The sequence below is a fragment of the Parasteatoda tepidariorum genome, chromosome 7 (genome assembly GCF_043381705.1).
Source record: "Parasteatoda tepidariorum isolate YZ-2023 chromosome 7, CAS_Ptep_4.0, whole genome shotgun sequence".
NCBI classification, from domain to species: Eukaryota; Metazoa; Arthropoda; class Arachnida; order Araneae; family Theridiidae; genus Parasteatoda; species Parasteatoda tepidariorum.
The window spans coordinates 43382084-43393898 of NC_092210.1; the positions used below are offsets into that span (position 1 = coordinate 43382084).

An 11815-nucleotide genomic window follows, 5' to 3' on the forward strand; every position below is an offset into this window, starting at 1 on the left:
AATCCATTGTAGAGACATATAGAGACAGATTTTCCTAGTTGTTTTAATTTATTAATCGAGAGAATATCACACTTATTTAATATTTGCTTCAAATTGAGCCTTTTTGGTTGAAAGAAGCTGTCAGCATTCCTTAACAGAATATGCAGATCAAAATCAACTAAGAAGCGTTCGGGTCGCATGCCGGAAAGTTTAGATCTGTCATCCGTCGAACGTTTCTGGGGTATACCACGAGGAGGAGAATCGGTATTGTAAACCGAATTCGAAATATTGATCCATAAAAAACATTCACCCTGGAACTATGCAAAATATTTACTGTAATTTCGCAATTTCTAAATTTCAAATGCCTTTTGGGGCACTTGAAACGTAATTTTGTCTTTTAACTCCTTTTATTGATAATTTACTGCCATTTTCCGGCAGCCGGATAGCTCTAAGCTTTTCGAGTTAAGTAAGTAAATAAAAATAAAACATTTCTAAAATTTTTTTTCTTTAGTTTAGCTGTTCCCAATTATTACTACGGAACCCTAAACGATGGAACTTCATTTAATGAAACCCTGACTTTTAAAAAACGTTCATTAGCAGATGCAAATATGATTAAAAAAGAAACATTTAATGTGAATGAAACTTTTTCATTCTTTCATCAATTCATCTTAAAATTATGCTTTATGTTAAGTAGTTAAATTCGCAAGTCTGCAGCGGCTATGATCTTCGCCGTATAAGTTAAGTCTACTAGTTCTTGACATATAGATTGGAATTGAATAAAATAAGATGAATTATGGTTTTTGAAAACGAACTGTTATAAACTACGACAATTGTTACCAATGAAATATAATTCTTTATTCTTGAATTTGGTTACTTTATTTTAAATTTTTAAATTTAATGAGAAATATTGATGCAATCATGTCTGAATGCATCTTCCTCTAGCACTTTATTCAATGCATTTTTAGAGGAAAAAAATATTATTTGAAATTTGCTATTTATCTTTTATAGTAATTTTGTATAAATATCCTTTAAAAATATAAAATATCTTTCTTAAATAAATAATGGATTATTGGTTGCCTACAAAACTATTGCGAGTTTCAAAAATCATTACTTTTTTTTTGAAGTATTTACTTTTGGAATTTCCATTTAACCATAGCAATGAAGAATTTTGTGAATGAAAAAAATATTAATCAAAATCGAGAACTTTTTCAACTAAGTTTCCAAAATATAAAAAAAAAAGTTATTATACTAATAAAATCTATCTGAATTTGTACGAGTGCTTTTATTAGATGGTGATTTTTATACTAAGGAGAGTTGCTGATCTTTACAGCGGGCGAATCTTCCCGGTTACTTTAGCTGGTTTGTTTTTCGAAGTCAGTTTTTCGAAGACTCACCTTCACATGATATAACGCTTTCTTACGAATTATTGCTGTTTTCATAACTGCTGTGAGTTTGCAACAGCGGGGTGCCGGCAGAATGCAGGGGTGCCGGCAGAATAATATAAAAGGGGGTGCAATCCTCTAACAAACTACCCCTCCCCCCAAAAATTTTTTTAAAAATATCCTGTTATTGCATTTTGTTTTGTTATTACATATATTTTCCTCTGTTGATTTTTTTCAAGATGCATTTCTTCATTGTTAACAAGATATTTTAAAAAAAAGTACGAATTTCTTGTACTTACAAATTTTGCCACGAGAAACTGTACTGATGAGTCATGGCTACTGACTTTGAAACACAACTAACTATTAACAGTAGTTTCGTATACTAACGTGTTCGTGCACGCTTAACATTGGTATTTATTGTGTTTTGAAGTTTTACAGTTCTGAGAAGTCAGTTTGTGCTATGCACCTTAGTTAAACTAAATAACTAATGAAAAATATTATATTATTCATATTTTATTAAATAAAATTTAAAAGTATAGCTCAGATATCTGCCAAATTCGTGCATGCTCAGTGTGCATAAGTAAAGAATCAAAAATGACTCAGAATTCATTGAAAAAGTTATAAACAGATTTGGACAGCAAACAAGGCGATTACAATTCTTGTTTGATTGAAAAAACTTTTAATTGTTATGTATCAATAATTACTTAATTATTTGTTTTTGAATAAAAACATTTTTAATAAAAATTTTTTATAACAAAATTGTTTTTCTGTATCTCTTTAATTGTTTTAGAAAAAGCCAGGGGAGTGCAAATGCATCCTCTTACACACCGATGCCGGAGCCCTTGTACCTATGGCCAGCACACTCTTGGTCAATTCTGAAAATATGCCAATACGACAATTTAATTAAAAGCCACAGATATATGATAATGAACAGTGTTTACGCTCTATTTTTTTAATATCATACCAATAAAGTTATACCAATGTTATAATATCCTGGGCTAAAAAAAAATTGAGAATCATTTTTTAATTTTAACAATTTTCATTTAGAACTTAAAATTATTCAGAATTAATAACATTAATATCTTATGAAACGCAATAGATTTGAATCCATACATTACAAACGTTAATAGCTGGAGATCTCAGGGGTGAAAGGCGATAATTCACACTTCATAAAAATTTCGCTTTCCTACTGTAAATAATTTAACACCTAGCTAGGCATATCTTTATCGAATCTGTTCCAGTAATGTTTACCAATGTTCAAACAACAAATTGATAGTTTTCCAATTTGAAATATGTAATAGTTAATATATTTTATAAAAATGCTGCTTATACCTAAAATACAAAAATATCACTTTTACACCTGAGGTCTTTAATTATAAAATAAATATATTATTAGCAGTTAAATAAATAAATTGAAAGTATTATCAGAGGATAAACAAAAGAAAACGTATTATCATTTTGTACCAGTCATATAACTGTGGTTCAATCGATAAACTGATTCTTGTTTATCATTAGAATTTCGGAAGTAATTGCACATATCTTCTTTACAGCAAAAACGAATTGGGTACGTTATGCTGTCCAAATCTTCTGAAGGTTCCTTGCATTCTAGTGGCTCCATCTCTTGATCTGAATTAGAATTTAATTCCAGACAGGCATGTCTGGATTGCCAAATTTCATTATTGTATCCAAAATGATCCGATATACAGACACCCACAGATGATTTACACATGTATCCAGACGTCACACATGCAGGTAGATTGCAATAACACCGAACATCAGCTGTGGAAGAAAAAATTTCAAATTTTAATAGCAAATAACATTTTGATAAATTTGTTATACAAAGCGCTAAACGATTAAACAAAAAATCACAAATATTGAAAAATAGGTAGTTACTTTGCTTAAATTTAAAGTTAAAACCTTGAATTTTAAAATAACTTTAATTTATTTTTCCAATTACACTTAACCGATTTCAAATAAATGAGGTATTTCAATAATATAGGTTTTGTTTCTTTTCAAAACTAACAGATGGCAGCACCACAAGAATTTAAAGCTTTTGAAAGTAGTGAGTTGCTGTTGCATTGGTAAACGTCAGTCAGACCGGCGTCCTCGGCATCAAACGGCGCCTAGCCCTCCTTATCCGGAGCAAGGGATGTTGATGCTCTATTTATACACACTCTGGCATTTCGCCATCGACTTTAACAACGGATAATAACAACAGACGGCGACAGGGCGGACGGGTACTTAAAAAGAAGAAGTCGTGATGTCCAATCGCTCTTTTGTTTGGGAGGAATCATCCTACATTGAAATATATTTTTTCCCCTCTTTCCATCTTTTTCATCTTGAGCTTCCTCCACGAATCTGTTTACAAGGAACGGAAAAATGTTTCTTTGGCGACAATTAGGTGCCGGGAAGTCGCCAAGTATCTCTGCCACACTTGATGGAAAGAGGAGGGGTGTCGTTTTATTGCGTTCATTAGAGCGGGGGTCGAGAAAGTTATCGAAATCTATTGTGGATAGGGATTGGCGGGATAAAGGCTTACCACCAATTTGATCTGCCTCCCAATTCCCCCTTCCTTTCAAAATGTCGAGGAAAATAAAAGAAATGGGACAAACTGATGTCAAATGCATAAAAGCTTTTTCTAGATATATTTATTTTTCCTCATAAGATAAGGAGTACACATATTTTTTTTCGTCTTTCGTGTATTTATTAATTTTTTCAAGTAATTTGATAAACAAAATTCAAGCCGAAGCAAGTAAATTCAACTACTTTTTCTTTAATTTTATTTTATCATTATTACTTTATTTATAACGGCGTTGATCAGCGGACCAAATTTGGAGTTAACGACTATTTATGTTCAATTTCGTTGCTTTATAATTTTGAACAAAATTATAGATTTTAAATTTTAAGGCCAGAATACGAAGGAACTTCTTAAACAATCATTCTTGATGGAACAAATCCGTATTTGTGGTTAGGAACGTAACAAAAGCCTTCCACGGTTAGCCTGACGGCAAAAAGATCCTTATCCATGATCCGCCTGAGGATGTTTTTACGTCAACACACTTGCCGCCAGAATTCGTATCGACTAACTATAGCTACGATTCAAACCTAAGTCACCTCACTGGGAAACGAGCGTTCTAGCCCTTAACCCATCGTTATTATTATTTGCGGATGCCCATTTTTTTCTTTTTTGTATTCTAAAAAAAGGGTAGAATTTACTTACAACAAGTTTCCAAAATGAGTTCGGAACTTAAATTTACATTTAATTTTAAATATGTAGTGTCTTGTTAAAGAAGGATTGAAACTCTTTCTTTTTTAAAATTTCTATCTTTTAATATTTATTAACTCCTTTTTTCGTAAGATTTTTGGAAGTTTCAAAACTACAAGTATTGATTAAAATATGAGTCAATGAATGAAATAAATCTAATCATTATAATAATTAAAGCGCTTTGCCTCAAAAATTTCAAAATTACTTCCAATTTCGGAATAAATTGATCTCAGAAAAACACTGTTAAGAGTAGTAAAATTAAGATATTTGTAAATGCTCAATATTTTGTGAGAATATTCGGAAAAACATTAAAAATTGATAGAAAATAATAATAGGTACAGTATTAGGTTTCTATTAAAAATTATTAGGAGATATATTTTGCTACCTGGTATATTAAATTTCTGACAAATTGTATAATGTCTGCGATTAATATTTCTCATTGGTTTATGCATTTATAGAGTTTTGATAAAATACCTTTCTTTTTGAGTAATTTACTCTAAAAGAAAGATTTTTTTTCTAATTTACGCTAAAAGTAAAGATTTAATTTACTCTGAAGTAAGAAAAAAACTTAAGCGTCATTCGAATCGTTCTTGTATTACTCTGAACAATAATAAAAATAAATAAATGAATTTTAAAAAAATCTAAAAACGGACAAATATACAGTACTAAATTACCCATCTAAAATTATTATCTACATAATTTCATGGCTTCATGTTTTTAAGAAAAATCCATGGAAATTATAAAAATTATCTTGTTCTATAATGAATTCTTATTATTAATTATTATTCTTATTATTAATTAATTATATAATGATCATTTCATTTTTGAACTTTTTTTAAAAGGTACAGGGCTATCAAATGGTAATCTATCGTAAGAAGTTAGCTAAAAACAAGAGATATTGAGATAACAAAACCAAATAATTTACTTAAATTCCAAGATGATGAAAAGGTTTTTAAAATACAAGAATTCAGTTTTTATTTTTTTTAAAAATTCTCACGTTTCCTATGAACATTTTAGGAAAAAGATGCGCAAATCAATATATATATAGCAAAAGAACGCTATCTGAAGTGATACAGATGTATTTGGGCTTATTTTTTTTCGAAAAAGTAATGGTCCGAAACGACCTAAGTATATTATCTCATTTTTGTCAATTATTGATCTGCTAAGATTTCAAAATATATACACACTGCATATTAATAAAAAAATATAAATTCAAATTCCAAATTCTACAACGTCTTACATCATGAAATTTCGTGGGAATAATAGATGAGACAGACAATATAAAAACAACTGACTTCTAAAATAGGAGACAATTGTTACCTCGATTTTTTAGTTTGGGAATTATCACTGTGCTAAAAGTCCTGTTTTAAAAACTTTTGAACTTTCAATCTAAGAAACTTTTGAGTTTTGAATAGAAAGATACAGGTTTGAAAAAGAAAACTAGATATCTAAATTTCGAACGGTAAAAAAATAGAATTTGCCATTTCAAAACTCTTGATTATTACCGATTCCAGATTTAAAGTGCATCTACAGATAAACTCCCTGCAAACAGAATTTTTTTTTTGTGAACAAAATCTAACCTTTTCATTCCTGTTGTTGTTGAAATAAAAATTTGGATTGGGGAATGTAAACGTAAAAAGTTTTATCGGAAGCCGATAATACAAATCTGAAAACAGAGATCTTCCCCAAGGACCTTTTCTATAACAACATGGATGCCCTAACAACTTCAATGGATTGAATACAGACACTGAAAGTTGCTCTGCTTTAACCATTTCTTCTTTGATTTTTCCTTCTTATTTCGGTTATTGTTATGATTGGTATGAATTTTGTTAAACTCAAACAATTCTTTTCTTACCGAAGGAAGAAAAAAACAACTTTTAATTGTATGTCTGACTTCTTTTATTTTAGATCTCTAACTCAATCTTGAAGCTTCGTTAGTTGAAGCTCACTATAATCTTAATTTTTTTTCTCTGTAAGTCTTAAGGTATATGAAAAGCCAGTTTTAGATAGTTATTGAAAAGAAATTTTATTCCACTAAGTTTTTCAAGGGGAAGAATATGATGGAAACAAAGTTATGAACGTTTGTTCGAGAAGTTTTATTTGTTTTTTTTTATTGCTATTGGAAGAAAACTAAAAGAAATAATTTAAGGCTAATAGGAGAATAAAATCGATAGACCCCAGTAAACGAAAATAATATTTGAAAGTATTGATCAGATTCAAAGATTAGAAAAAATTCTTTTTAATATATTTATTGAATATTAATATTATATTGTTTTTTTCATTTCAATATATATTTTATTTAAAACTTATTCCCGAAAATAATTAGGCAGCCTTGGAGTCAATAATAGCTTATAGGTTTTTTACCCTTATCCTAAATTACTTGTCCTATTTTTCTTTTAAGTGCATAGCTTTCAATTTTGCTTTTTAGTGCATAGCTTATTTTTTTTTAATTTCATGTAATTCCAATTTATAGAAATTAATATAGCATCGCTGGCGTTATTTGATTTTCAGTACAAAACTTATTCAAAAAACCGTTATAACATTCCAAAAACCATCGATTTTAAATTATTATATTTTACAGAGTCACTTTTTTAAAGTATAACCATCAACAAAAAAAAACACGTTGTTTTGTATAACTTTAGAGTTACTAATTTGGTGATTTAGTTTGCTTATGCCACGACATTCACGTTAATCAGTGAGTTTATCTGACAAAACGAATAAACATTATTTAAGAATGTGCAAAAAACTTTTTTTNAGGATCAAAATTGTGATGGCATGTCTTCGGATCATCCTCAGGGACGTTTCCCAGACCGTCGTCTATAGCCCATTGTGCAGCTCTAGTGCGACGTAAATAAAAACTACAACTACAACACGAACAGAACAATATTCTTCTACTTAGGTTCACCTTTTCAGTTAAAAATGCTCTAATGTACACTTTGTAACATTTTTGCATGATAATTTTTTTTTTTAGTATTCAGAAATTTTTGTTTTATTATTATTATTATTAAGTTTTGTGTCTGTCAATAAGTTTACTTCAGAAAGTGGTCAAAACTTTTCGTGTAATTGGGATTTGTTTTCGAATAAATACCCATCATTCGTAAGCAAAAAAGTTAAATAGGAACACACGATGCGTGAGAAAATAAATCAAGCAAATTTATGTTTTATGATTATGAACGCATCTTTCAAAACAGGGAGATTTAAATTTTTCCTTTTCCGTTCGTGAATGATATGTTCTTTTCTCAAGCCATTATCATGGATCATAAATATTAAACTCAATCAACCAAACTATAGGGATGATAGCCCTGAAACTGCACCGTAAATTAATATGCCCCATTATGAAAGGCAAGCATCTGCTAAAATTCTAGATTTTCGAGGAAGGTTTGTTCTCGATTTCATTACACGGGAATGAGGTGAAAGCGCGCTCACTGAATATTCATAGCTGAGATTTGGTGAAAGTTATTACTTTATTTCTACGGTAGGTTGGTTAAAATGTTTTGAAGGGACTTCACTAATTAAGTGATAGATCTTTGTTGAAAGGTTGGGTAAGAAGATGATTAAATATCAAGGTAGTGAAAGACAATATCAAACAATGAATTAAAAGGGACATTTGTGTAGAATTTCCACATTGTTTTTACCTTATGAAAAAGAATGAGAAAATAAAACAAAAAATTATTAAAACCTCAACTTTCTTCATTTTAGGTCTGAAAAGTACAAAAATTTCTCCGTTTAGTTTACGTTAAAAGTTTTTTTTTTTTAAATTTATGTATTATTATTATTTTTAGTTTTGTATCTTTCAGTTTGTTTTCAGAAAGAGGTAAAAATAATGAATTAATTAAATTAATTATAAATTAATTAATAATGAATTAATTAATAATGAATTAAATATTAATTAATTTTTATCTGTAAATAAATTTTATTTGCATGACTTAGATGGCGATTTTGACTTACATTGTCAGCAGAAACAGGATTCAGTTGAAATTTTATCTCCCTAGTTCAGGGAATGGAATTTCAGTTCTTAAGTCACTAGCCAGACTAAAATTTTTGCTCGCCATTATTTACACAAAAAATGTCATAAATTTTCAGCATGTTAACTGGTTTAATGACCAAGAGACCAAATCCATAAGGAAAGAAAACAGAAAGTGAAAAAAAGAAATATATTTATTGAAATAATAATATTATTAACTTAAAAAATAGGGTAGCCTTCGGTGTAAATCTTGTTCGAAAGGGTGTCTGTAATAAAGTATGTGAAGATTGTATCCCGACTATGGAAACTCTTCTCTGGGAAAAATATGGTAGTTTGGTTGGGAAAAACAATATTTTACAAGACAAAGCTTACTCGTCAACTCAAAACTCTAAAGTTTCGGTTTCCAATGGTAAGCTGGTGAGCATGAACTTCGCACCCTGCTCTTGCTATTTGGAAAACGACTGAAATTTCAATCGATGGTGGATAGATAAAGTATAATATGGCAAGATTAGAAGCTATTAGAAAACGATTGAAACTTGATTGTCATACAGCGAAATTTGAAAAGCAAAAATTTGAGTATACCAGCAAGTTGGAAATTGTCAATATTCTGGTTGACCCTAAGGCAATAATAATATGGGTGGTAAACTAATTGAAACTTGCATTGTCAGCAGAGACGGAGCTCCAGTTTGAGAGACGTCAAAACTTCGCTTGCAAGATTTTACCTATACAGATTCGAAAGCGAGTTGACAAACTTTGCAGTAAAAAAATGATTATGAGGTTACTACTGTAATTGCAGAGAATATTTATGTTTAAAAATTAGATGACGTAATTAATACAAATTTATCATGATAAACACGTTAAATTTGTAAATATTTTATCACGTTAAAGACATGGACTTTTTTGTAACGGGTTTTTATGTTGTTAAGGAATATTTATAAAATATATTTCCTGAATTTCTGAGTTGAACTTAAATTTCTTGTGGGAAAAAATATTTAATATTCTCTTTTTTTATTCTCTGAATACATATGCATAAAGTGTTATTTACCCCCTTTTTTGTGCAATTATGCACGGTATTTTACGTGCACTTATTTTGTTATTTTTAATTTATTAATATTACGTTAATATATTTCAATTATTACTGTTTATTTTATTAAACATTTATTACATAATTTCTCAATCACTTCCATAAAAATCACCTCCTACAGATGAACAAGCTTCTCATATTCGTATTTTTTTCTGTTCAATTATTAAATAAAGTTGTTGTCGCAAAAAAAATTATTTTTTATTTAGCCTGTTATTGAAATTTGAAAAAAAACCTGATATAATAAAGGAAACAAACATTTACTTAAAAGATATTTTTAAACTATGATCAACTCTCATTCTATTAAAAATATAGTATTTAACTCTTATATGAATAATCTCAAACTGAAGAGATAAGATATTACTAGATATTACTGGTATATATAAGCGGTATGATTAACAAAAGGGCAAATCTTGAAAGTGGATGCCCATTTGAGCGCTTTAAACATGACTTGTTTCCAATTTGAATATTTTCGAATAGAATCAAGTTTTAAATCAAGTAACATACATGAACTATTCCAAAAATTATGAGCTTTTTAAAAAGGTCTCGAAGCATAAAGAATCTCAAAGCATAATAAACTTTTTAATCAAGTAAAGTTTGACTCTGTATTGTCACGAACTCATTATAAATTATTTTAATTTATTAATTTTATTAAAGATAAGTTTATTTTTTTGATAAAAGATCAACATTTCAAATAATAAGAAACATTCATTTAAGTAACACTTAAATATATTAGTTTAGAAATATTATAAAATAATTTACAAAAATATCACTCATTGTTTTCGGAACTCTGAAAAATTAATAACCTGTTGTATTATTATTTAAGAAGTCAATATCATTAACTAAATCTTGATGAAAATAGAATTTTTTTTGTTTTAATCAAGTGTTTCAAAACTCTAACAAAAACTGAAATTGTTTGAATCTAAATCATGTATGAAATGTGTTGCAATGATCAGATATTAAAAACTTACTTTTATTTAAATTATTGTTTCTATTTTTATAAAAGTAAAATACCACAAAAATGCAAATTATAGATTACGTTTCACTATATTATATTATAAATATATATATCACATTATAAACATAACTTTTATATTACTTTCAAATTATGTGATATTATAAATATATCACTTAATTTAAAAGTAATATAAAAGTTAAGATTAGTTTTATCTCAATTGTATTAGTAAATTGCAATGAACTATAATACAAATATTTTGCATAGTATTACAAAACTAGGTGCAATAGGTTTTGTAAAATGGTCCCCAAGAATTAAAATTAGAAGACATACTGATTTATTACTGGCTTATGCAAGTGAATTTAAAACATATTTTATTTTGTAGGTAAGTTTGTAGGTATGTTTTGTAAAATGGTTCTGAAAAAATTAAAATTTATAGGCATTAAATATGTTTGCAAACTTATACTATTATATTTACAGTGTTTTATAAACTAATTCATACAAATATTACAAAAAGTAGCTCCAGGTGGATCGAGAATGCTTGAAACTTTTGACTTTAAGATTCGTGTTAGTGTAGTTCTTTGTTCAGAATTTTAAGAATAAAAATGTACTAGAACTCGCGATCAAATGAACTGTCAAGGTGTATTTCACCACATGCATACATGAATTTTTAAAGCAAATGTTGCATCTTTCTCGCTGCATATCTCAAATTCTGTAGATTTTCACACCAGTCGAAATTTGGATATGAATGCTGAATGAAGTGGCAAGTACGACATTAAGTTTTCTTTTGCTCGTTCAGTATAATTATTGATATTAAAGGTATGTTAATTTAAAATTAACATACATTTACAGCAATTTAAAATTTATCTCAAATTTGTGTATGCATTTTTAAAGGAAAATTAGCATCTCTTACGCAGTTTCTCAATTTATGAAATAAGGAAATTAGTTTAACGTAAAAATTCTGACTATATCCAAACTTTAAAGTAATTTTTCGAGAGTTTCTTTTCCATCGGTAGACATACATTTAATTAAAAATTTTTTATTAATTTTCTTCTCTTGCCATTATTTTTATTTTTTCCATATTTTCTCAATATTTTAGCTTATTTTATGAGTTCTACATACTTGCAACTTATGCGCAGTTAATAAAACTTATTAATTTTCTTCATTTTTCTTGTGTGCTATATATATA

General features: G+C 28.4%; 1 protein-coding gene and 1 long non-coding RNA gene across 3 annotated transcripts in view; one reads left to right on the plus strand and one right to left on the minus strand.

Annotated features, from left to right (window-relative positions):
* Nucleotides 1–11815, plus strand: part of LOC139426016 (uncharacterized) — a 207388-nt gene that overhangs the window by 190749 nt on the left and 4824 nt on the right. The gene's annotated exons all lie outside the window — the stretch shown is intronic.
* LOC107445428 (BMP and activin membrane-bound inhibitor homolog) overlaps nt 1–11815 on the minus strand; it is a 50806-nt gene that overhangs the window by 5898 nt on the left and 33093 nt on the right. Inside the window, exons 1-2 of one of the 2 annotated variants that reach the window (XM_071183350.1) lie at nt 3255–3489; nt 2826–3140 (exon numbers count right to left, since the gene is read on the minus strand). In XM_071183350.1, the coding sequence (XP_071039451.1) occupies nt 2826–3090 (265 nt within the window). In that variant the 5' untranslated portion in view covers nt 3091–3140; nt 3255–3489. Of the gene's footprint in view, nt 1–2825; nt 3141–3254; nt 3490–11815 lie in introns of those variants that run through there. The other variant, XM_016059813.3, reaches the window with a different exon arrangement.